This window comes from Aspergillus pseudotamarii (genome assembly GCF_009193445.1).
Source record: "Aspergillus pseudotamarii strain CBS 117625 unplaced genomic scaffold BDV38scaffold_35, whole genome shotgun sequence".
Lineage (NCBI taxonomy): Eukaryota > Fungi > Ascomycota > Eurotiomycetes > Eurotiales > Aspergillaceae > Aspergillus > Aspergillus pseudotamarii.
In genome coordinates, this window is record NW_022475049.1 from 186217 (window position 1) to 210816 (window position 24600).

Genomic DNA, 24600 nt, shown 5'->3' on the forward strand with positions numbered 1-24600 from the left:
GCCTTACATATATAATAACATTGTTGACGTCGTCACAAATTGTTTCATATGCATGTACAGTACGGAGTACTTCGCTTTGTATGGGGATTGTATGTATGCAAGTATGTACAATACATGTATGTACACTTGAACAACTCCCGGTGCGTAGGTCCTTAATTAGAATTTTCGTCAAATTGCTAGTAAGTAGTATGGAATATGGCGTACACGCTCTTCTAATTATAAAATCGCCCGAGGACTTAAAATCTTTGCCGGGGCATTGCCACCGGAGCCACTCACCGCTGGAAAATTACAACAAAGGTGCCTATGGCATGGCATTACTATTCAATTTGAGAGGCCAAGATAGATGGATCCTTTGTTGGCAACACCGAAGCTAGTTTCACTTACTGGATTCCACATCTTGCATTTTCATTTGCTGTGGTTCAGGGGGGGGTTTTAATTCGGAAGAGTATTTCGGGCAACTGTGGCACCGGGTTTTGTTCTCTAGAAATAATACCAAAAAAAAAAAAAAATTTAATTATGGATGATCTGCCTTTGTAGCCGTACCCCAAATTATTATGATCAAGCCGTATTCATCCCAAGTTCCCCCGCGTATCACATATATATGACAGAAACATCCTCCCCTTGATAAGGGGTCCCCTACTACTTTACTAGTAATCGTAGCATCCCATAGTGCGTTTCCGTGGGATTTTTTCCAGATCAAGTTTCAAGGGCCTTATCAGAACCCCTGCAGAATTTGTATGATTGGCGGTGATAGCCCCAGATTTGTTTGACCTTTTAAGGGCCGGCGTAGTGCTAGTTCGGATCCGGTTAGGGTGAGGGACAGGGACCCTAAGCTACTTACCATATCAGGCTAGCCGACCAGTTGAACTAGCCACCCTCGGCATTAGTGTGCGCATCCAAGACCGATAGATTCCCAGGTTTGGACTGCTCAAACTTACCCCTTAAACAACTGGAACCACCAAATTAGTGGTATTGCTGCAGATGGAAAGAGAAAAGGAAAAAAATGGATACAGAACACAGCTTGGCCAGTGCCGACCACAGAAAAAGAAAATGGCAAGACGCTAACAATAATTACCCGGTTTTAATTAAAGCAATGGAAATCGCCGCCATGGTTGTTCTGTCAACCTTCCTCCTGTCGTTCCCCTCTTAATCCCACCGTTCGTCGTTCACTTTCTATTCCTTCCTCCGGGTGGGCATCAATTCCTCGTGCGACGTGATCGCACATCCAATCCTTATTTCGGATATTGTCACTCTTTTATATTGGGCTGTTGGTTAGGGAGAACCGATTGTTCGTCACATTACCGACCCCCCCCCCTTTCCCTCCTTATCTGAGCCGAAACAACTCATCGACTTGAATCCGGGGTTTAGCTTTTGCGTGTTCCACTCTGTTTTATATATCATCCACCACCATCACTTCGAGGAACGGGAGGGGTTTCCGAGTCTAATTGTACCTTTCCACCATGTCGCTCTTCAATGTACTGGCCTTGTTGATGGCCTTCGTCTGCTCGGTGACCGCTCAGACATGGACCGACTGTAACCCTCTCAACACAACCTGTCCCCCAGCGCCCGCTCTGGGTACCAATCACTCTTGGGTCTTCAATGAGACAATGGATGACAAGATTTGGTCGGTTACGAACGGCCAGATTGACTGGAAAGACTCCGGCGCGGAATTTTCCATCAAAAAGAAATTAGACTCCCCGACGCTGCAGTCGACATTCTTTATCTTCTTCGGTATCGTCGAGTCCCACGTCAAGATGGCGAAGGGCGGCGGTATTGTCAGCAGTGTGGTGCTTCAGTCGGCCGATCTAGACGAGATCGACTGGGAGTGGGTCGGCTACAATACCTCTGAGGTCCAATCTAACTACTTCGGTAAAGGGAACGACACCTCGTTCAGCCGTGGTGGCTTCCACTATGTGGAGAACGCTGATACAGAATTCCACAACTACACCACCTACTGGACTCAGGAGAAGCTCGAGTGGTGGATCGACGGCAATCTGGTCCGCACGCTGAAGCCCGAAGATGCCCTGGACGGCAAGAACTACCCACAAACACCTAGCAACATTCGTTTCGGTATCTGGCCTGCCGGTGATCCAAAGAACGCGCAGGGAACGATTGAATGGGCTGGCGGTGAGGTCGATTATGACGCCGGCCCCTACACCATGGTTGTTAAGAACGTGCGCGTGCATGACTTCCACTCTGGAAAAGAGTACAATTACACAGACCACTCTGGTTCCTGGGAAAGCATTAAGGTTGTCGAGTAAGTCATTTCCCTGGATTTGAGACTCGTAAGCTGCATCTATGACGTGGTACTGACATTGAAATTAGGGGTAATTCTACCACTGTGGACGAACTGAACAAAGAGCCAGAGAAGTCTCTGGCGGAGAAGTGGGCAGACCTACCAACTGCGGCTCACGTTGGTGTTTACTGCGGTGCCGCAGTTGCCGGAGTTCTTCTTATTGCCGGTGCAGCAATTTACTTCATCAGGCAGCGCAAGAAGGGACGTCTCGAATACGCCCTTGACGACGCCAAGTGGAACACTGAACGAAATGACATGAACAATCTGCAAACCACGTGGAAAGCAAGCGAATGGGGAAACAAAGGTTACCAACCAGTGAACTAGCCAAAATTTCGTCAGAGATACCTAGGGATACGACAACGCTATCCCTGCGTTGATGATGAAAACGAAACAAAGAATGCTGTTCGGATGTCTTCTGCCACGCCACCTGCACAAGGATCTGCTATGCTGCCTCCTTATGCACGTGGCAGCGGAGGTCGAGCGAAAGGATCTCGCGCCAGCTTTGCTGGCCAAAGTTGCGTGGGTTGGTTTTCAATCTCGGGGTTTTGGCGTCGTTTTGGTAGAGCGTATTGGGCTCATGATTTGCCTCACAATCCTCTTCCCTATTCTTCCAATTCATGTCTATATATATATACCATTCACTGACTTTTTGTATTGTGTTTGCAACCGGACACTTCATTTGATTGTATATACGAAACTGCATTGTATATCCAATTACGCAGCCTCCTCTACTTTTCCCACTAGATGGTGTATGGCATACATAGCCAGGCTTTCAGGCTTGCCGCCTAGCATATCCCATATGTTTCTCTTTCATAACCACATCTTGTTTTGCTTACCTAGGGTTGATAGGGGTTGTTCGAATGCAAGAAGGATCGAGCTTGGCCAAAGCACTCTCAATTCGCCTTACGAATTAACGAGGAGCATCATCGCCTGTACATAGCATTGAACTCAGGGATTGGAGATGTTCTTTCGTACGTCTACTAGAGTTCTAGGAGGGAAGACGACCTAGTTACTGATCCAAGGGCGGGACAAAGAGCTCCTGTGCATGAGCTGATCTGAACGTATAGCCAGCGGTCTACAGCCATTTCTTCTCATCCGAACCCAAGGGCTTTGGCATGATATCCCATCCAACCTCAACCCCTTGAATCGAGGCGGAATGACGCACAGCGGTCATTTCACCAAAGCCTGTTGGCCTTGTCTCCAGATATTCCGGGGGCACATCGGCAGTGCATGTATAGTCCTGTGACTGAAAACCATCTCTACCGGTAAATTGTCCAAGCGACCGCAGATATTTCATTACTCCAGCAAGGGAAACGTTGACCTCCCATGAACCACCTTCTGTAGCCTGCTTATACAGAGCAGCTTGAACACCTGACGCGAGAAAGTAACCTGCTGCATGGTCTAACGCTTGGCATGGCATGGGTCGAGCAGGCTCCCCAGCACCGTAATGTTCCGCTTCGGACACATTCATGCCGGAGCATGTTTGGACCAGTGAGTCAAAACCACGCTTGTCTGACCATGGCCCAGAAGGCCCATAGGCAGAGAGATTGGCACAGATAATACCGCGATGCGAGAACCGTTGAGCAAGTACTTCAGACGAGAGACCACGGGAAGCCAGACTACCAGGTCGATACCCTTGAATGACGACGTGAGCGTCCTCAAGGAGCCGGTTGAGATCCTCACGACCCTCTTCTGTCAGTAAATCAAGCTGCACTGTCCTTTTCCCACGACCGAGATCACGATCCAAGACCGGGAGGTCGGGAAGATTTGGACTCGTCACCCAGAGAACGTCTGCACCGTGGGCAGCCAATGTTCTCCCAGATAACGGCGCAGCTATCACCCGAGAGAACTCCAAGACTCGAAGTCCGCGGAGAGATTTGTCAGCATTTGCTGCACGCATCTCCTGGGGAAGACCAACAGGTGCATCCCCGATCTTCCGAAGGAGAATAGGAAAGTCGGCAATGGCGCGTGCCTGCGGGAGGATGTCCCATTCTGAGTAGCTGCGAAGAGCAGAGATCACCCCATTAGCCTTAAACGCAGCAGATTCTAGGTCCACTGAGCGCCACGACGCAATTTTGGAAGCAAACTCAGCGCGATCGACATCCGGTGAGCATCCTACAAGGGCCGTTGCACCGTTATGATGGTTGGTAAAGGAATCGTGCACTCGCACATATCCATCTAAGGATTTGTGCAGTCCACTCAGAGGACCCCATGTGTCAGGTAAAGACTGACCAGGGAAGGAATAAAGCCTCTCCGACTTAAACTCGATCACGGCATGCTGCCGAGGGACTGTTACCATTGGAGGTGATATGGAATTGCGAAGAGCATGGATTTGAGCTGCAAGCAATGCGGACAGACTAATTGTTGCTTGAGCAAGATCTGCTATCTTAAACGATGAGGGAAGGCCTAGCTCATTCCCATCAATATGGAGAGACTGGAGAGACTCCTCAGGAAGGCCCAGGCCTTTCCAGACGTACTCTACCGTGTCCTTCGCGGTAAAGGCGGTCCTGTCGATAGTAGCCGATTGAATCGAGTAATTGGCCGAAGCACCACTGAGGGTGCTATTGGATGTCATGGTGCTCAGTTTTGCCGGCGTTCTGGTTAGGTACCTGAATGAATGGAGTACACGATTCATTAGAAAAATAGAATATTGTGAGAAATGAGAAAAATGCGCGTATCGTCAAGTCACGTTGCCTGAAGGGCTAGTCACATGCTTCGTCAATATTTATTACTCGTGATACTTCGACCCATCCAATATATTTATACGATAGTTGTCCGGAAGAGCGGCACAACTCCATGACTCAAATTACTGCCTGGTTCTCACCTCGGCATTGAGCGAAAGTGGCCGAGCGCTGGTGGGAATAAAGATACAATTCGACGCTATCACCGCTCGGCTATTTCTTATCAGCGCCGAGCATAGTCTCCGAATTCCACTGCTTGTCAGTAGGCACATCAAACAGGAAACAACTACTAAATAAAAAGACCACATAGGCATAACTTACTGTCTGGTTACTAACGAACATGATGCCTTAGTTCCCTTCATCAAACACGGTATACTGTGCTATATAAAAACTTCATTGGCTTCTCAAGACCTACACAAAATAATCAATTTCCAGGCCGTCTCTCTGAAAACCGCGCAGTATCTTGTCGCGCATGACTGGCGGAGCAACGGTCGGTCTTCCAATAGATGAAAGACCGCTTATAGACACGAAAATGGCGGAGTATCTTGGTTCCGCTCGTCATGTATCAAGCCGACTATTTTCTGTGAGGATGACAATGGATTCAACGGTGAAACACATCTGATCCTCAACCACGACGCCACGTGTGATGCGGTGAACATCATTCATAATTGCTGCAAAAGATAGCTGTAAGACGCAGGTACATATATGGCCCAGACAGCAAACCTCTGGCAAGAACCGGCGCGAAACATATCCGGGCACCGGTGAGATGTGATGCTGCGGCGCTTGTACAACTGATGACGCCCCTTTTCCTGTTCTTGCAGCCAATATACTTTGGACCAGCCTTTTTATATGCTGATGGTGCTTATAGTTAGCGTCACACAATTATCTAGAGCATAGAAAGTAAAGCAAAAACCATCCCTGGTCGGCACTGTACCTTGTCCACGGTAAGGTTGAGAAACCCCTATCTTGTGGGTGGTTCGGCTATCAATGGTTGATTCCTAGAGAGGATTGTAAGACATCATTCTCAGTGCTTGACAGGATTGCTTATGCCTTAATATCTCAAACCTTGCCTATTCTCCCTGATAGATACTGATTGCCTTTCAACCCCTTCCCCTGGTTTGACAAGGACTCCTATACAAGCAGCTCCACATGCGAAGCTGAGAGAAATACATTTAGTTAGCTGTCACCGATTTTTCGTCTCGAGATACTGAAGAACGACCTAATATCGGTTTAGCTCGCTATGGAGGTTACAAAATCCATCCCAATTCCAGAGCCCAAGGGCCTTCCTCTGTTGGGAAATATTCTGGATGTTGATTCAGAAGCACCGGAGAAAAGCTTCCAACGACTGGCGGAAACCTATGGTATATCTTATCAAGCACACATTCTACTGCTTTGGTTGCCGTAGCTCTGTTCTATCGCATCATACCAAGTATATCTTTTTAGCACCGCTAATGGTACGTGCTATAAGGCCCGATCTTTAGGCTGAACCTCGCCGGAGCGTCAAGAGTGTTCATAAGCACTCACGAGCTCGTCGATGAAATTTGTGATGAGGAACGATTCACAAAGGTTGTGACCGCTGGATTGAGAGAAATTCGAAACGGCGTTCAAGATGGTCTGTTTACTGCGGATTATCCTGGAGAGGATAACTGGGCGATCGCGCATCGCGTCCTGGTTCCAGCTTTCGGGCCTTTGATGATTCGAGCCATGTATGAAGGTGTGTTATTCATTGCGTCAGACACCACATGCTGACTGGAAGCGTGCCAATATAGATATGTACGATATTGCAAGCCAGCTTGCTTTGAAGTGGGCACGGCAGGGGTCTTCTGCTACTATAATGGCCAATGATGACTTTACTCGCCTGACGCTGGACACTATCGCGCTCTGTTCCATGGGAACTAGGTTCAATTCTTTTTACAGCGAAGATTTACACCCTTTCATCAAGGCAGTGGCTACGTTGCTGCAAGGATCTTCCGATAGGACTTTCCGTCCGACACTTCTTAACAGCCTGCCTACGAGGGAAAATAAAAAATACTGGAGTGATATCGGTCTTCTACGAACACTGTCTCAGGAGCTAGTTGATGCACGGAGAAATAGTCCATTAGACAAGAAGGACCTGCTCAATGCTCTCATCCTTGGTCAAGACCTTCAGACTGGCCAGCATCTCAGTGATGACTCGATCATCAACAATATGATAACATTCCTTGTGGCAGGTAGGGAAGTATGCGCAGGTTTGTTATCCTTATGACTGACCGTTTACATAGGTCATGAGACAACATCTGCCACGCTGACATTCCTTTTCTATTATCTGCTTAAAACCCCGCATGCATACCAAAGAGCACAGGAAGAAGTCGATGCGGTAGTCGGCCAACGGAAGATTACAGTGGAAGATCTGTCAAAGTTGTCCTACATTGCAGCCTCACTGAGAGAGACACTGCGGCTCCAGGCTCCAGTTCCTTTAATCGCTTTTCATCCACACCCTACTAAGAATTATGAAGATCCCGTAACTTTAGGGAAGGGTAAGTATGCTTTAAACAAGGGTGAGCCTGTGGTTCTTATCATGAGAAAGGTGCATCGGGACCCGAAGGTCTATGGTGATGATGCAGAGGAGTTTAAGCCAGAGAGAATGCTGGATGAAAAATTTGAAGAACTCCCTAGGAATGCCTGGAAGCCATTTGGGAACGGTATAAGAGGATGCATCGGCCGGCCATTTGCTTGGCAAGAGATGTTGCTCGTGGTGGCCATGTTACTGCAGAGTTTCAATTTTGATATGGAGAATCTCAGCTACGATCTTCGAATCAAGCAGTCACTATCAATAAAGCCTGACGGCTTCCACATGAAGGCCACGCTTCGAAGAGGTCTAGATGCGGCCAAACTAGCGAACTTCTTGAACAGCGGCGGTGATCTTTCTGATGCTCCTCAGATACTCAACGGGGAGAATCAACCTAACACAGATTTGCGATCTCACATGAAGCCTATGCATATATTCTTTGGCAGTAATACGGGTACCTGTGAGGCCCTGGCTCGGAGGCTAGCTAAGGACTCTATGGGATACGGGTTTGTGGCCAAGGTCGAAAGTCTGAACTCAGCCATGGAGAATATTCCCACAGATAACCCTGTCATCTTCATTACCGCATCGTACGAAGGACAGCCGCCTGATAACGCCACCCATTTCTTCGAATGGCTGAACGGGCTAAGGAAAGCTGAGCTGGACGGAGTCACTTATGCTGTATTTGGATGTGGGCATCGTGAGCTACCCTTCTCCGCTTGACGACTCCCACTTAGTTGCCCTTACCTGTATATTTGCTAATGTGCTGAGAATATCAGACGACTGGTCTGCCACGTTTCTTCGCATACCAAAAGCTACCAATGATCTTGTAAATAAGCACGGTGGAGTCCGCTTATGCGACATGGGCGTGGCTGATGCAGCCAATTCAGACATGTTCTCCGATTTTGATACTTGGAGCGAGTTCACTCTCTGGCCGGCAATCAATTCGAAATTTGGCCGTGTATTCCCAGATGGAGACGTACAATCCAAGCCTGCCTTGCAGGTTGACATTAGTTCGAGTATGCGAGCTTCTACTTTGGGCCTTCAGTTGCAGGAAGGGTACGTGCTTGAAAACAGACTGCTCACAACACCTGACGTCCCAGCCAAGAGAATGCTGCGATTCAAACTACCACCCGATACGACCTATCAATGTGGAGACTATCTCATTGTACTACCCGTAAACTCAACTCAAGTTGTCCGCCGCGCAATCCGCCGCTTTAACATATCATGGGACTCCATGCTTACCGTCTGGAAGCCATCGCATGCTTCAGATGGCATCACGAACATGCCCTTCGAGACGCCCCTCTCCGCCTTCGAGCTCTTTTCAACATACGTAGAGCTATCCCAGCCAGTATCCAAACGAGACTTGATCACCCTCGCAGAGGCAGCTACCCAAGATACAGACGCCCAAGCAGAATTACAGTCACTCGCCTCCAGCTCTAACCGCTTCACCGAAGAAGTCATCCACAATCGACTAAGCCCCCTCGACATCCTCATACGCTACCCCTCCATCAATATACCACTGAGCACTTTCCTCGCAATGTTGCCTCCCATGCGAGTCCGCCAATACTCAATCTCATCATCCCCACTAGCTAACCCATCAGAATGCTCCATCACATTCTCAGTGCTAAACTCATCCCACCTACCCACGGAGAACAAACGATTCGTAGTAGTCGCGTCAACATACCTCTCCGAACTCCAACCAGGAGACCGCGCCCAGATCTCCATCCGCGCCTCAAACAACAAAGGCTTCAAACCTCCCTTAAAAGAAGAAACATCGATGATAATGGCATGCGCAGGAAGCGGTCTAGCCCCCTTCCGCGGCTTCATCATGGATCGCACGGAAAAGATCCGCAGACGACGCACCGAAGTACTTCTCGACGATGACCATCCCGAGATAGGAAAACCAGCGAAAGCTATACTATACATTGGCTGCCGCACCAAGGGCAAGGATGATATCCACGCGTGCGAGCTAGACGAATGGAGTCGTCAGGGAGCTGTCGACGTGCGATGGGCATATAGTCGGCCGACTGATGGATCGCCAGGACGTCATGTTCTGGATCTGATGTTTGAAGATCGTAACGAGCTACTTGACTTGATTGATCAGGGAGCACGGATCTATGTGTGCGGCGGAATGAGTGTCGGTCATGGGATTCGCCAGATATTCAAGGATATTTTTATTGAGAGACGGCGTGAGGCACTGGAGAGTGGTTCCGATGGGGATGAGGACGTGGCTGCTGAGGAGTATTTAGATCGTTTGAAGACTGAAGAGAGATATGCTACGGATGTGTTTACGTAGATTAGTGTCATGTCCTGGACGGATAGTTATATGTCTAGAGCATGGTCAAATTGATATAGAGTGGATGTTGGACTTCTTAGTTGGACTCAATGGAAGTTGTTGTTTCTGGGTATTGGATTCGAGATTGAAGCTCCCTTTTGTGCTATTCCCCTCTCTGCTTCGTCTGTAGAGGGCATTTCACCATCTTCAGGAGTACGGATAGCTTACAAGTACGTTATACCCCTGCATATCAGAGATTACATCAATCACTATCCCATACAACAGACATACTCTACATTCCCCCCCCCCCCCCACACACACAAGAGACATACAACCCATCAACCACATATTCATTGCAACAACTACATACAATACACACATCTACCCCACAATCCCATTCACGTTCAAACCCACCCCAATCTCAGCACAGACGCACACTCTCTCTCACCCACTCAGAGAGAAAAAGAGAAATCACTTAAGCAAAGAAAGGAAACGCCCCACCACTAGGGGCAGGGAAACCCCCAGACGGAGTGGGACGAGGACCACCAGAAGGCTGAGGGAAGCCCGAAGGCAGGGTTCCAGTAGGCTTAGGGCCGTGACCACCCTTGCCATGATGACCGCTACCCTTACCCTTACCGCCATGGTGGCCTTCACCGTGATGACCGCCGGGGAAACCACTGGGAGCGGCACCAGAAGGAACCGGACCGCCGCTGGGAATAGGGAAGCCAGCACCGCCGGATGGAGCAGGGAAGTCGGGCTCGCCGCTAGGTGCGGAGTCGGGGCCTCCGGAGGGGGTGGGAATGGATGACTCGTCGTCGTCGTCACCCTCGCCCTCCTTGTCGGTGTCCTGATTTTGTTGCTTTTGGAAGCCGCCAAAGGGAGAGCCGTTGGAAGGTGAGCCCGAGGGAATGGGGAAGCCGGAGGGGATACCGGATGGAATGCCGGAAGGGATGCCAGAGGGAACACCGGAGGGAACGGGGAAGCCGCTAGGGTCGGGGAAGGGGAAACCTTCGCCTTTGTCCCGCTTGTCGAATGACTGGCCGGGGAATCCTGCACCGCCGGAGGGGGCAGGGAAGTCGGGCTGGCCGCTGGGAGCGGGGAAACCAGGCTGGCCGCTGGGGCCAGGGAAGCCAGCGCCGCCGGAAGGAGTAGGGAAACCGGAGGGGAATGTACCGCTAGGACCAGGGAAGGGAAAGCTACCCTCGCCGCCCTCCTGGGGCTGGCCGTCGGACGGAATGCCGGATGGGATGGGGAAGCCGGATGGCAAGTTAGGGAGAGACTGACGGTTGCCGCCCTCGATGTGCTTGGGCAGGGCCAGGGCACAGCCCACGAGGCCAAGAGCAGCAGCGTTGGAGAACTTCATTTTGGATAGTAGTTGAGGAGAGAAAGTAATTAAAGTATAAGATAGATTTTTAAAAGGAGTGCGTTTTAAGGAATGCCAGATTCACTTAACGAAAGCTGATGAGGTTGGTCTTGAAGAGCAGGTCGAAATCCATGGGAGAGTGGAAGGGCTTTATAGACTTCGACCACCGAGGGTGTATTAAAGCGCCGATAAGTTAAAGGAGCTGATGAAGAGTGGTTAGCCAGGAGCACCTCATCAACGTTGAAGGTAGATCCCAAGCTTGGACTACAGGGGTTCGCTTCCAGGCACGCCAAACCTAATATTGAGAGGTGGAACATCCGTGGGACCTTATCAGAATCAGGTTGAGTCCTGTGTATCATTCCCCGAATGGGACTTCTTCTCCACGGCCTAGGGGGCGTTCGGGTAAAGTTGCCTGTAGCCCTAAGAGTGTAGTCGGACTGCATTGGTCGTCTTGCGTACAAGTGCCGGTATTCCAGTCGATGTTGGAATAAGATCCAAGAATACGTCCACAGGGTCCAACTTGAGTATACCCTGCGTATACCCTGAGTGTACCCTGAAAACAAGGGTCTTGGATCCGGGGGTAATGATAAAATCGCACACCATCCTGCCCAAATCGACATCTAATTGTCCGACTCATGACGTGATCTTTCGAGCCATCCGGAAGCATTGAGAGCCATGCTGCTAACACTGGGCCAGCCAACCCTAAACTTACAGCATTTCCTCTCATGGAATTCGAGACGGAGATCGTTGTGTCCATGAAGAGTAGACCCACCGAGCGACAATTGACAACCAATGACATTGACAACCCATTGGACTGCTGGCTTAGATCAACATTCTAATCCACCACGAGGCCTAGCGATCCATCAAATTAGCCCTATTGGTGCAACCAACCTAAACTTAAGACGACCTCTGTTTGAGCCCCTGGAAAGGGGCGTGGGACAGCACAAGCGCCAGCATATCCCGAAATCATCTTCGTCGAGTCCACGTCAGACCATGTGGTGCGAAGTCGGCATAGAGAATTTCTTGGCGCTAGTAACCAAAGTTAATCCCAACTAAGAGTACGTAGTCCCGACGATCAACGGCTCCATCTCGAAGCAGCCACTGGACCAATGTGGCTGATGGCCCGACAGCAAGTCCCGGCTAAATCCTGGCCAGAGTGTGGACGAAAACCGACATGCTGGTTATGAAACGGGCTGTTCTGGCCTAGAAACGGTCGGGACTGGTTTCCGCGGCCGTTATTGGAGGGAGAAGGCGTGCATGGAGTCGGGAATTCCGAGTGATGGAAATAAGATGGCGTTAAGAGTCAGAAGTAGATTGGATGCAATTACATTGAGCGGAAACATCATGCACGGACGACTGCCTAAGCCTTGAGGCCGGAGCTGGGATCCCTCCAATAGCCCTGACTCAGTCTCCTGGTATGACATGTCGCTTCTAATGTCGGTACCGAGCTTAGTGACCTTGATTCGGCACATATAGCCTTGTGGGTCTTCTGGATAACCGGTTCTAACAGGGATGTGCTACCCAGGCAGATGGACCTCTCTTAAGTCCCCAATTATTGCCTCTCTGCCACCGAAAATTATACCCTCTGCTTCGTAGTGTGTTTCTAGATCTTCAGTATATACGTGATATAGTAGTAAAACATTTCACAGAGTATGCGGCACAAAACGTCTCAACCTCCGTAAGCACCATCACATCCGCACAGTTGAGTGTAAGAACACAGTCGTCATCAGCTATATGTCTCCACTCTTAGCTCAACAATGAAACATTCGAAGTGAATTGGCTTCCCGTCACCCTCTAGGCGAAGTGTCCATCTTCATGTGAACGCTAAGTTAGCATCAATTTTATGCTAACTTCTTATCAGATCCGCTCCAGCCTCCGCCAAGCCTCTGGAGTCTCATTCTAAATGGCAAGTACCAACAAGCAAGGCAATGGGTTAGCCTAATTTCGGGACTCAAGGACTGGGCTATTGGATCTAAAGTGGACGGACCAATGCTGAAGTAATGGCCGTTTCGGATTTATTGCAGAGAAGAGTAAGGATCGTCGAAGAGAGCTGATCGTATAGGTGGAACGCTGAAGTTTAAGGGCGTTTAGCACGAATTTAGAGTCATGCACGGGGAATAGGTACTCTCCCTCGCTAATTTGGTCTGACACGCCGGTTCTCTCCGACGGCAGTTGGCGTGCTTGCCAGCTGGTGTGGAGTCAAATATCAAATAAGCATATGCAAGGTAGAGTTTTCCAGTCACAAAGTATATATGAATATCGGGATATCGAATCAACCATCACTTCAGGGAGTATTTCGACACTTCTAACTAGAGATGATGTGAGTCCCATATGTGGAACTCGTCGTTTTCTCCGAAAGGAGTATGGCTCCGAGTGGGATAGTCAGGTAACGAAGGTCAAAGACTGGCCTGGAGGCTAGTCTGCTAGTGTGGGTTAGAATTGCAGATCAATAAACCGAATAAGGCTCTGGTCTGATATCATTTCCATGACAGACCGCAGAGCAGTATCGGCTTGAGCAATATGTCACCATCAAGCAACACATCTTGTAAGGTAGTACATTGCAGACAAGCTTTGATGGAGCTCGGTACAGTGAAGCATTAAAAATAGAATTGGTACCACACCTAGCTGCAACACCATTGTGTTAGTATGGGATTCAACCGGTCACTTTCCTCCGCTGCACTGTAAAAGCTCGGGCCAGCTATTCCACCCGAAGCGCAGCAGAATCTGAGATAGATTGAAGATTACGCGGCTTATGGAACACGCCACAAACACTGGATTGTTTTAAGTAATCTACCTTCCGTCACAGGACTCACTGTGTCACTTACTGAGAGGTCTGTATCACAGGCGGAGATTGCTACAAACAACTCGCAAATGGAACACCACTGTCTGCCGCCACCTTAGGGACCTGTGTCTTGCGCTGCGTTCATTGGAGCAAAATAAAATTGGCATTGTGAAAACACAATCGGCTGGACGATCCTGATATTAGCCGGATCTGTAGCACCTTATTTTCCTTTTTTCCATTTACCAGATGTGTTATGTAGGCAAATAATACTTCCTGTGATGAGGTTTTTAGTAGCTTTTTGATGAAGGTAGAAGTCAACTGTGGGCGTCAATGTACGCTGTGACATCCAGTTCACTGTAGACACCCTCAATAAGCCAGTGCTCGAAAAATATATCAGCAGAGACACTGAACGAAGTCTATTCCTGACTCACTGTGTAGCGTGGATTGCCCTTTGTTAGCTTCTGGCGAATGTACTAGGGCGTATGGTATAGCCATCGGATTAGCTGGTTTCTTTGAAGCGGACACCGGCAAGGTGAAGCTTTGAATTGTTTTTCTTGATAAAGCAAATTAGGAAAATCCTTCTCAATTATTAATCCTCGATGGTCTAACGGTCATGATTTCCGCTTGTCATTCTGATATCAGAAACAAGCGCGGGAGACCTGGGTTCGACTCCCAGTCGGGGAGAATCTTTTTGTCACTTGCCAAAACTTTCTGGTCGCTATATTCTTCATTTGTCGAGCCTATGTATATAATGCACGTCGTTTTTTTTTTTTATTGTTAGTAGATAGTTCCTCTTGTACTGCGCTCAATAGTGCTGTATTATGCTAGTCTGAGCCTGTGGCGAATTTATATATAATTTCACACCCCTCCATGCTGAATGCAACCAAAAAAAATCATGAACAGACAGTCCTACTGTACATACAACAAAAGGACGATGCCCTCGATCAGGATGCTATTGAACTCATATCCATCATCGTTATTGTCGCCTTATACCCGGGGTGACCTTTACCCTGTCAGGACTATAGGAAGTCAGTGGACTGCACTGATTTAAACTATGTGAATATTTGAAATTATGGCGTAACATCATTTCATATGTCGAGGTATCTAGCCTTTTCGATTTAATCAAACTTTTACAATGCAAAATGAGAATCGTATGTTTAAAACCGCAAGTCCCATCCAATCTGAGGCCCGATCGTGGGCAATCCATCAGCCACGCTCTGCACGTCTTTATCTCCGCGACCACTCAAGCATAAGACGAGGTCTTTGCCAGGTCCCAGCTTCTTGGCTGTCTGAATGGCACCCCACACGGCGTGGGATGTTTCCAACGCAGGAATAATGCCTTCCAACTGACTCAGCAGGCGGAAGCCCTCAAAGGCCTGAGCATCGGTGGCCGACAGGAACGTTGCCCGCTTACTTTCCTTCCAGTGGGCCAGTTCGGGTCCAACTCCGGGGTAATCTAGCCCGGCAGAGATGGAATGGGTATCGGAGATCTGGCCGTGCTCGTCCTGCAGGATATATGTGCGAACGCCATGCAGCACCCCTACAGAACCACCAGTCAACGTAGCGGAGTGTCGGTCCGTGTCTAGCCCATCGCCGGCGGCTTCCACACCAACCAGCTGGACGGAGAGATCCTTGGAAAAGGGGTAGAACATGCCCACAGAGTTAGATCCTCCACCAACACAGGCAACAACGGCATCCGGACTCTTGCCCAGCTCTTGCATCTGCGCCTTCGTTTCATTACCAATAACACTCTGGAAGGTCCTGACCATAGTGGGGAAGGGATGGGGCCCGATGGCAGACCCGATGATATAGTGGGTGGTGTCCAGACGGACAATCCAGGCGCGGAAGGCTTCATTTACGGCATCACGGAGGGTACGCGACCCCGATTCGACGGGAATTACGGTGGCACCTAACAAGCGGATCCGGAACACATTCAAGGCTTGCCGACGGACATCCTCCGCACCCATGTAGATAGTACATTTCATGCCAAATTTGGCACACACGGTGGCAGTCGCGACACCATGTTGGCCGGCGCCCGTTTCAGCGATAATCTCTGTCTTACCCAACCGACGAGCGATTAGGATCTGACCCAGGGCGTTATTGATTTTGTGAGATCCAGTATGGTTGAGGTCCTCCCGTTTCAGCCAGATGTTTGCACCGCCGACGTGCTCGGTCAAGCGTGTCGCTTGGTGAAGGCTCGACGGACGGCCCATGTACGGATAGTACGACCGATATTCCTCCCAGAAGGTCGGGTCATCGAGAGCTGCCTGGAAACCGGCCTCGAGTTCGGCGAGACATGTTGTCAGGGCCTCGGGAGCGTATTGACCACCGAAAATACCGAACCGTCCTGGTCCATCGGTCACCGCCGCCTCTGCGTCATTGGTGGGAGCGACCGCCTTCGTTTCGGCTGTCCCAGGGATGGCATCAGCCGATGCGTCCGCAGTGACTTTCCTTTGTGTGATCTTTGAACAGTAGTCCTCGACTGCCTGCGCGGCCTTTCCGGCCGGGGCGTCAGCCAGAATGTTAATCACCTGACTACCAATGACCGCACCGTCGGCGATGGAGGTCACGCTGAGGAAATGATCGCGCGTGCTGATTCCAAATCCAACTGCCACGGGGACATTGCCGGAGAGTCCCTTGACGCGCTGGATGAGGGCGGGAAGCTCTGTGTTAAGGGTTCCCGTAGCGCCCGTGACGCCCATGCGGGAGACGAGATAAATGAAAGAATCAGCCATGCTGCAGAGAGCCTTCATGCGCTCCTCTGTAGTGGAAGGAGCGATCAATGGGACATAAGAGAGACTATCCATAGAGTCAATAAACTGTTACTTGAATTTTCCCTGTTCAAAGAAGGTATTGTCACATACCCCATCTTGGTACAGCCATTGCGGAAGCGAATTGCGTCTTCCGGCGGCAAATCAACAAGAATGAAGCCATTGACCCCGGCATCCTTGCAGTCAGCCAGGATTTGGGACTCCCCGTAGCGGAGAAGGGGGTTGTAGTAGCCCATGAAGAGGACGGGGGTCTTGAGCCCTTTCCGGCGGGCCTCTCGCACCATCTCCAACATGGAGGTAATAGTAACGCCATTTTTGAGGGCCTTCAGATTCGATTTCTGGATGGTGGGACCATCTGCAATAGGGTCGGTGAATGGGAGACCCAGTTCAATAATATCTGCGACATTTATCAGGATCGTCAATTCAAGGATGGAGCTAAAATGACTCACCGGCTCCTCCGGCCTGCATGCCCAGCATGATGTCCGGGGTTTCCTCCGCCGTGGGGAAACCGGCCGTCACATACGTGACCAGCGCTGGACGGCCTTCTTGTTGACATTGGGCAAAGGTTTGTTTGAGATGCTCCATGGTTGGATTGATTGTCTGGGGATGACAAAAATTGGAACACGAGGGGCGATACTTTTTATTGGGGACCAACTTGACTTAAGGTCTCCGATGAGTCAATGGGGTCCCCTTGCGGGACGGTCCATTAGTACTTTATCGGCCCGTCCATTTGGTCCCGCTGCGATATCGGGCTGGAACAAATGCAATTATGAGCCAAACACCAGTAAAAGATTTCGGCCAGTCAAAGATTCATACTGATCCTCGATTGAACCCGATCAACTGGGACCAGTATATTCTTCTCATAAATGGAATGACTACAGACGATATACCAATCTTGTGGCTTTGTCTTTAAGTAGACAACCCGGAAATCGTTATATCATTTACGCAGTGCCGGTAATATAGTAGCTAGTACTGAGCTCTATCAAAGCGTAAGCATTTAGACTAATCACTATCACTATCCTATTCTCATCCACAGTCCGTCAGGACGTAGCAGCCTTACTCTTAACAATGGCCCCATTTCCCGTGACTTGGACAGCCCTGAAAATGCCTTGTTTCTCTTAGTACACGGCTCGTCCCTATTGTTCGGCCCCCATCGGCTAGCACGCATTGATGGCACTGTTTTATGTGCAGAGGGCGAAAGCTCCAGAGTGATACTGGGATAAACTTCCCCGGTGGATAACAATCAAGTTCTTATTTTGATTGACCTATTCCAATGACGAAAAAAATAAGAACACGGGGTATTGAAGGAAGAGATATTCAGGTGGGTTGTACTGAGGCACTACTATAGTAAACTATACTTGACCTGACAGTACAGTAAGACACCAGTCCAACTAGGCCGAAGAATAACCAGGCGCAGGCTTATTGTTTCTGGGGTTTAAAAATACAATACCGTACTAATATCAGTTCCAATCCATCTCATCAAACGCGAACAACATCCTGACACCATCTGTACATCAAGCACAACCAACCAATGGCCCAATGCTGCACTTCATCAAACACCGAGTCCAGCGCATTTGGAGAAGGCCCGCAACCCTCGCCTTCACCTTCGCCACCGTCTTCATCATCGTTCCTTTATTCCTCTACCATCTCCTCGCCTACTATCTCGCCAACGACCCGCGTCTCGTCCCCGGCGCATTCCGCACCGCCAACAATATCCTTTTGGTCACAGCGCATCCAGACGACGAAACCCTCTTCTTCAGCCCAAGTATTCTCTATCGCAGTGACGATGCGACCGTGACTCGGGCTTTGTTGGTGCTTTCGTCCGGTTTGTATTCATTTTCTTCATTTTGATACTTACTATAGTCCCTACTCATCCATACATCTAGAAACATAGAACCAACTAACAAGCAACAAAACTAGGCAACTACGAAGGCATCGGTGACATTCGTCACGCCGAACTCCTACGCAGTTGCGCCGAACTGGGTATTAAGCCAGCGCGATGCGTGAACCTTGATCACTACGAGCTCCAGGATAATCCACAGAAATGGTGGAGGGAGGATCTAATCGAGGAGCTTGTGGGGCAGTACGTTGAGAAGTGGAATATTGATTTGGTAGGTCTATTTCATTACTTTTCTAGACCTAAAGGGTTTATCATAGTTCCAACTGATATTGAATAGATTATCACGTTCGATAATGGGGGTATATCTGGCCACGTGAATCATCGGGCGGTTAGTGCTGGTGTTAGGTTTGTTCTTCTTCTTTATCTTTTCTTTCCCCCTTCTACTTTGGTGATCTGGGTGATACAATATCATGGGTTTTCTATCGCAAAGAAAAGTATAATCGAACTAACTGTGGTCTAGTAAATATACATCCAAAAACCCACAAAGTCCACCGGCATATGCACTGCAGACCAAATTGCTACTACGGAAGTATGCCGGTCTAGCTGATTTGATTCCGACATCGATGTCCTTTTCAGGACGCATTCTGCGGGCGCTTGTATCGGCCCCACCGGAATATGAGGGAGTTAAAGTCAAAGTTGGGAATGGGAAGAGTGGTAAGATGCAGGATCCTTATGAGGATAAGGCGCTGTTGGTCAGTGACTGGCGGACGTATTTCCAGGCGCGAAGGGCGTTTAGTCAACATGGGAGTCAGTATTCTTTTGATCGGGTGTTTTACTTGGTCATCAGTCGGTATATGTGGGTTAATGATTTGAGGAGGTTAGTCTAAGTAGAATATGGGGTGGAGTGTCGGATATTCTTTGAATTGAGTATAAATGCTGTATGCTCCTCCAATATGGTCAGTATTTGGAGCTTTTAGAATATGGATGAGGCGGTGGGATCTTCACCCATGACCGTTTGAATATTATTCTCCAGGGATCTACCAGGGTGACATTTTATTAGCGTTACATGGCGCTTGAGCTAAAAGAGGGTCTCCACTAGGTAAGCCAGCCTACGGATTACTAGAGCTCATATGTGGGATACTGTATGTACATCTTGCGAGGCTGCTTCGTTGCTCATAGTACAGACAGTATTCGCGATAATGGAATAAGAATGAAGAGAAAAAGACAAAACAGGACAGATAATCACACAACCTTTTCCAAAACCTTAGATGGTGACGTTGACGTCTCCATTCTGACAGAACGTCGTCGGGCCGCTATAGACCACGAAAATACCACCCACCCACCCACTATAACGGCCGAGAGAATACAGTATAGAACTCGTCTTCCCACTCCTTCAACCATCCTCACAAAAAGCGCATCATTCGCATGCCACGACGACGTCCCCAAGTGTTGGAAGAGCGGGGTATCCACGAACCCATTCAGCATATGCATATTCGGACGATCGGGCGGACCGGACAAGATACGGAGGGACGTTCGATTCGGCTGGGTGGTATAAATAGTCCTACACAGAACATCACTCAGCATCATACCATACAATCAAACCCAAAAAGACAGAAAAAGAAACCGAGAGAAAAGAAACTCACGACGCATAATGACACCCAGTACTAAACATAACCGTAACATACGGAAAAAGGAACCAGCGACGATTGAAACGAGGTAGATTATCAATCAAATCACGGACAAACGAGTTCTTCGGACTGGACAGGAGCATGCCGATAGAGAAGCCGGCGGGATAGGCCGCGGGCGCGACAAAGTCAAACCGGCGGAGTGGTTCGAGCGATCGCTTACAGACGAGATCAAGGTCTAAGATCGCACCTGTGAGGGAAAATTGCGCGTGGCGCGCAAAACATCAGTCCCATTTACAATTTGTCACTGATCCGTGTTATGTGTAAATCGCGTCATGTTTGGGAAAGGTATGCGCACCTCCGTGTATGTAGAGGATCATGTAGCGTAGCGCATCTACCTTCTGGACGAGGTAGGGGTAGTTGTTCCAGATATCTTGGAGATCGGGGAAGTGGTCCCGCACGAACTGATTGGCTGCTGTATCGTCCCAGGTGTGTGTCTTCCATCCAGGATGTATTCTCAGACATTCTTCCCTAGCTGCTAGCCATTCTGGTCGGAGAGCTGTACCTCCCAAGTGGACGTGATGGAGCGTCGCGGGAACTGGGGACAGATGGTGGAGCTTTGAGGGGGGTTGTTGGCCATCGTAGGCGCGAAACGTGACATCGAAGCTATCGTGGTCATGTGAGATAATGGAGTCGGCTGCGGACTGTTGCCAGATGAAGGGCATTTGGAGGAGCAGACGAAGTTGGGCAGCCAACGGAGAAGTGAGGAATAGCAGGAGCGACGCTAGAAGGAAGAGAACCAGGAGACGGACTCGCAAAAAACACATGGCTGACACTGTCTGCCCACGGTGGCAGACTAGACCGTTCAACAACGGAGACCAGTTTAGTAGTAACAATTGTCAGTCAAGAGCAATGGCGGGGAATGGAGAGAAAGGAAAGTGGAAGGCTGTGGTTGGCATGGAGAACAGGACGTTGTTGCACAGTGACGAAGAGGGACTTGACATTTGGACGTAGGGAAATCTGCACCTTCTGGACGATGGGAGCATTCGTAGATTGGCTGGCGGTATAGAGAAAGGCAGCAACGTTCCTAATAATCCAGGATCCTACCAACCAACCACTCCAGTGTGACCGTCATGGAGGCGCAATCCTTTGGACCTCTTCGTCGACTAAGCTCAAGTTAAGCTTTCAGACAGCGTGGACCCTGTTCACTCACCACGGCCAAGACTGATGTTCCTAGTCCATTCCGTTTTCATTTCCCTTCCTTCATGTATACACGTGTTGATTCGTGGGAACAAGGGTTGGTCTATTGTCGACGTGGTCCTTTGCTTATTTCCGTTATTCGATTGTGTACGACGTGACTACGAATGACTCCAGGATTACTCCTTGTCTCAGTAAGACGGAGGGAGGCTATGTTCCGAACTACAAGGTACATCGTAGTACAGCTCCCTTTACTGGTCGAACAAAGCTCTTTCATTCGAGACAGGACTGTCTTGAGGTAGGGAAATGGGTGAATTATCACAATACTGCTCTGTATAGGGACGGCTATTGAATAAATCTCCAAACAAGGTGAACAAGCCCTAATGCTTGTATTCTAAGTGAATTAAGCATGAAGACTAAAAATTAGTAACTCGGGGTACATGCCCCGAGATACCCTATACCAGATAGGGTAAGGGTCAGGTCAAAGATTCAAAGCTTAACCAGGTACCATACTCAAAACGCTCTAGTCCCATGGCGCTGATTGTTTTCTTCAGCAATTGGCCAATCACACGTGGATGGCAATGTTGATAACCACGCTAAACCGTTCCAGGTATGAAACAGCAAAACTCTGCTCGACATGGTGCCTCAGGAACACACATGAATAGGGATTGTTCGGCGATTGCATGTATACAATGATGTATGAACGTATGCGAGGTGCTTAAAGGAGGTGGCAAAACACCTGCGACGAATTACCGAAATTCTACATATTGAGGTCAATTGGATGCTTATCACCCCCTACAACCTCTCAATCGCTTATCTTGCTCGGTGAATAGTCCTTGCTGATGCCATCGGGCTCGGTGTTTGCATCACGATAAGCCAAGAGGCAAAGACCGAACGCCGACCAGATAAAAACCCACCACCACTCGGTATCTCCACTGAAAGATATCAAACCCCAAAGATGTCGCCGAATAAAAGTGTCGCTGTCATCGGGACTGGCCCTGCTGGTGCCATTGCAGTCGATGCGCTAGTCCAGGAAAAATCCTTCGACGTCGTCCGCGTGTTTGAACGACAAGAAAAGGCCGGCGGATGTTGGTAGGCAAAGATCTCGGACCATTGACGGTAATACCGATGTGATTGACGGCCACTAGGGTGTCAAGAGAAAGTGAGAAACCGGTCCCTCTGGACATTGACAACCTTTCTGCGAGGACTGCAGATAGGCCGGTTTCAATCCCCGCCAATCTACCCCAATATGTTCCCACGGTGTCTCAGCACCGCTACTTTGACTCGCATGTCTACCCCACTTTGCACGCCAATGTGGCTGCCTCGGTCATGGAATACTCTCAGGAACAGATCCCGGAGATCCTTTCCGAATGGTCTGTGAAGATCCACGGCCCGGACACGCCTTTCCGTCACCACACGGTGATAAGGCAGTACATCGAGGATCTCTTGAACCGCAATGGATATCAAGATCTTGTTGAGTACAACACGACTGTTGAGCGGGCCGAAAAAGACGCCAAAACCGGTAAATGGACACTAACTTTGCGACGCGCCGGCGAGCCGAATGGTTTAGACTACTGGTGGACCGAAACCTTCGACGCTCTGGTGGTTGCCTCTGGGCATTATGCGGTGCCGTATGTCCCGGCCATCAAAGGACTAAAAGAGTTCTCCGAGAAGTACCCAGGCAGTGTTGAACACACAAAGCAGTACCGTGGTCCTGAAAAGTACAAGGGCAAGGTAAGATGCCGATCACGTGTAGCTATATGCAGAGAACTTCTTGTCTTTTGACCACATAAATGACTAACAAGTCAACAGCGGGTAATTACGGTCGGAGCCTCTGTCTCCGCTGCAGACACCGCAGTGAGTCTGGTGAACCATGCAAAGGGTCCCATTTATGCTGTTGTGCGCGGAAAGTACAACACTTACTTCGGAGATGAAGCGTTCAAGCACCCTCAGATTGAGCGCCGCCCGCCCATTTCGCGTATAACTACCGAAAATGGGGAGAGGACGGTGCATTTTGAGGACGGGACGTCAGTATCAGACGTGGACCACATTATCTTTGGCACCGGCTTCACATGGACGCTGCCATTCTTACCTGATATTCCAATCCGAAACAACCGTGTACCGGATCTCTATCTGCACGTGTTCCACCAGTGGGATCCTTCCCTGGTGTTCTTAGGAGCGGTATGTCTTCCCCTAAGTGTGTCTACTAAATAAAACCAATAACTGACTTGAGCAGGTTGGTGCCGGGTTGACTTTCAAGGTCTTCGAGTGGCAAGCCGTAGCCGCCGCGCGCGTTCTGGCCGGAAAGGCACAGTTACCATCTCTAGAAGAACAGCGAAGGTGGGAACAGGATCGCATAGCCAAGAAGGGCGACGGCCCAGGGTTTTTGATGATAAACCCCGACTTTGATACGTATTTCGAACAACTTCGACAGCTCGCAGGCGAGCCTGCCGAGGGAGAACCAGGGCGGAGATTACCACCGTTCGAGCAGCAGTGGGTGGATGACTTTAATGCTGGACATGAACGGCGGATCCGCATGTGGAAGAAAGCCAATGAGGCTGGAAGAGCGAGCAAGTTATAGAGATAGATGTATATAGACGTGAGCTTGTATATATATATATATGAACTGAACCTATTCCGTTTGAACTAAATTACCTCATCCGGGCTTAATATATTCTAGCAGAGGTTCTGCCTCCCTAAAGACGATATTCTGTTCGATGGTAACATGCTGGCAATCTTGAGTCCGCCCATTTAGTGGGAATAGTTAGAGCATCCCTCAGTGAAGATTATGTATCACGGCCTGTAACACGGTTAGCGCCCCGAGATGTTTAAGAGTGAGCAGGCCAAAGCTTGGAAGAGGAACGCGATGTTGTCTGGTCCGGCCCCATTGCGGGTGGGATACGAGGTCTATGCGCAACCGCCAGGGTCTATAGTGGCGTTCTCAACAAAAGACTACTCTGGCATCAACGTTAACACTGGGGTAAGCTTCCACGAAGCAGACAAATACTTGCTACTATACCGTAATATAGTCGGAGAAGTAATCATATATGTCTACTAGATTTGGACAAAGAGGAAAAAGGAAGCCGACAAAGTTGCATTTCCTGGGCGCAGGCGCGGAGTATAGCTAGGGCTGATGTGCAACAACCCGTAATCTCTAGTAAGCAAAGGGGCGTATAAAACGTATTATAATGCGGTTTACTGCAATTTAGCATGCAGAAAGGC

At 49.3% G+C, this 24600-nt stretch overlaps 9 protein-coding genes and 1 non-coding gene across 10 annotated transcripts; 6 read left to right on the forward strand and 4 right to left on the reverse strand.

Annotated features, from left to right (window-relative positions):
* The first annotated feature begins 1043 nt into the window (after positions 1 to 1043).
* On the forward strand, positions 1044 to 2679 carry BDV38DRAFT_114260 (glycoside hydrolase family 16 protein). Its single transcript, XM_032051014.1, has 2 exons — positions 1044 to 2257; positions 2326 to 2679. The coding sequence occupies exons 1-2, from the start codon at positions 1461 to 1463 to the stop codon at positions 2618 to 2620; spliced, it is 1092 nt and encodes a 363-aa protein (XP_031912383.1). The 5' UTR covers positions 1044 to 1460; the 3' UTR covers positions 2621 to 2679.
* On the forward strand, positions 2468 to 3304 carry BDV38DRAFT_114303 (uncharacterized protein). The gene has a single exon (XM_032051015.1). It carries the CDS (start codon positions 2673 to 2675, stop codon positions 3234 to 3236), a length of 564 nt encoding a protein of 187 aa, XP_031912384.1. The 5' UTR covers positions 2468 to 2672; the 3' UTR covers positions 3237 to 3304.
* On the reverse strand, positions 3186 to 5061 carry BDV38DRAFT_114320 (CAIB/BAIF family enzyme). The gene has a single exon (XM_032051016.1). It carries the CDS (start codon positions 4929 to 4931, stop codon positions 3372 to 3374), a length of 1560 nt encoding a protein of 519 aa, XP_031912385.1. The 5' UTR covers positions 4932 to 5061; the 3' UTR covers positions 3186 to 3371.
* On the reverse strand, positions 5059 to 5890 carry BDV38DRAFT_249851 (uncharacterized protein). The gene has a single exon (XM_032054899.1). The coding sequence runs from the start codon at positions 5289 to 5291 to the stop codon at positions 5103 to 5105; it is 189 nt and encodes a 62-aa protein (XP_031912386.1). The 5' UTR covers positions 5292 to 5890; the 3' UTR covers positions 5059 to 5102.
* A 327-nt stretch (positions 5891 to 6217) lies between these two features.
* On the forward strand, positions 6218 to 9821 carry BDV38DRAFT_284068 (bifunctional cytochrome P450/NADPH--P450 reductase; the record flags this gene model as incomplete). Its single annotated transcript, XM_032060183.1, has 5 exons — positions 6218 to 6338; positions 6446 to 6691; positions 6747 to 7187; positions 7239 to 8222; positions 8302 to 9821. The coding sequence occupies 5 exons, from the start codon at positions 6218 to 6220 to the stop codon at positions 9819 to 9821; spliced, it is 3312 nt and encodes a 1103-aa protein (XP_031912387.1).
* Positions 9822 to 14538: 4717 nt separating this feature from the next.
* Positions 14539 to 14629, forward strand: BDV38DRAFT_t156. Its single transcript has one exon. It is a non-coding gene; the product is annotated as a tRNA-Asp (tRNA).
* A 188-nt stretch (positions 14630 to 14817) lies between these two features.
* On the reverse strand, positions 14818 to 17314 carry BDV38DRAFT_249858 (tryptophan synthase beta subunit-like PLP-dependent enzyme). The gene is made up of 3 exons (XM_032054900.1): positions 17166 to 17314; positions 16810 to 17113; positions 14818 to 16744 (listed from the first exon to the last, which is right to left on the reverse strand). The coding sequence occupies exons 1-3, from the start codon at positions 17299 to 17301 to the stop codon at positions 15103 to 15105; spliced, it is 2082 nt and encodes a 693-aa protein (XP_031912388.1). The 5' UTR covers positions 17302 to 17314; the 3' UTR covers positions 14818 to 15102.
* Positions 17315 to 18234: 920 nt separating this feature from the next.
* BDV38DRAFT_293964 (PIG-L family deacetylase) lies at positions 18235 to 19429 on the forward strand (the record flags this gene model as incomplete). Its single annotated transcript, XM_032062389.1, has 5 exons — positions 18235 to 18541; positions 18637 to 18827; positions 18894 to 18961; positions 19077 to 19363; positions 19404 to 19429. The coding sequence occupies exons 1-5, from the start codon at positions 18256 to 18258 to the stop codon at positions 19427 to 19429; spliced, it is 858 nt and encodes a 285-aa protein (XP_031912389.1). The 5' UTR covers positions 18235 to 18255.
* Positions 19430 to 19798: 369 nt separating this feature from the next.
* BDV38DRAFT_272153 (glycosyltransferase family 32 protein) lies at positions 19799 to 21008 on the reverse strand (the record flags this gene model as incomplete). The annotated part of the gene is made up of 3 exons (XM_032057437.1): positions 19799 to 20117; positions 20200 to 20431; positions 20540 to 21008. The coding sequence occupies 3 exons, from the start codon at positions 21006 to 21008 to the stop codon at positions 19799 to 19801; spliced, it is 1020 nt and encodes a 339-aa protein (XP_031912390.1).
* Positions 21009 to 22336: 1328 nt separating this feature from the next.
* Positions 22337 to 24124, forward strand: BDV38DRAFT_293966 (uncharacterized protein; the record flags this gene model as incomplete). Its single annotated transcript, XM_032062390.1, has 4 exons — positions 22337 to 22470; positions 22527 to 23112; positions 23191 to 23559; positions 23615 to 24124. The coding sequence occupies 4 exons, from the start codon at positions 22337 to 22339 to the stop codon at positions 23957 to 23959; spliced, it is 1434 nt and encodes a 477-aa protein (XP_031912391.1). The 3' UTR covers positions 23960 to 24124.
* Between the last annotated feature and the right edge of the window lie 476 nt (positions 24125 to 24600).

Coding starts and splice junctions, on each gene's coding strand:
- BDV38DRAFT_249851 (XM_032054899.1), bottom strand. CDS start 5,291: ATGCCTATGTGGTCTTTTTATTTAGTAGTTGTTTCCTGTTTGATGTGC.
- BDV38DRAFT_249858 (XM_032054900.1), bottom strand. CDS start 17,301: ATGGAGCATCTCAAACAAACCTTTGCCCAATGTCAACAAGAAGGCCGT. Junction 17,114..17,165: donor CATGCAGGCCGGAGGAGCCG/GTGAGTCATTTT, acceptor TAAATGTCGCAG/ATATTATTGAACTGGGTCTC. Junction 16,745..16,809: donor AATGGCTGTACCAAGATGGG/GTATGTGACAAT, acceptor CTCTATGGATAG/TCTCTCTTATGTCCCATTGA.
- BDV38DRAFT_114320 (XM_032051016.1), bottom strand. CDS start 4,931: ATGAATCGTGTACTCCATTCATTCAGGTACCTAACCAGAACGCCGGCA.
- BDV38DRAFT_114303 (XM_032051015.1), top strand. CDS start 2,673: ATGATGAAAACGAAACAAAGAATGCTGTTCGGATGTCTTCTGCCACGC.
- BDV38DRAFT_114260 (XM_032051014.1), top strand. CDS start 1,461: ATGTCGCTCTTCAATGTACTGGCCTTGTTGATGGCCTTCGTCTGCTCG. Junction 2,258..2,325: donor GAAAGCATTAAGGTTGTCGA/GTAAGTCATTTC, acceptor CATTGAAATTAG/GGGTAATTCTACCACTGTGG.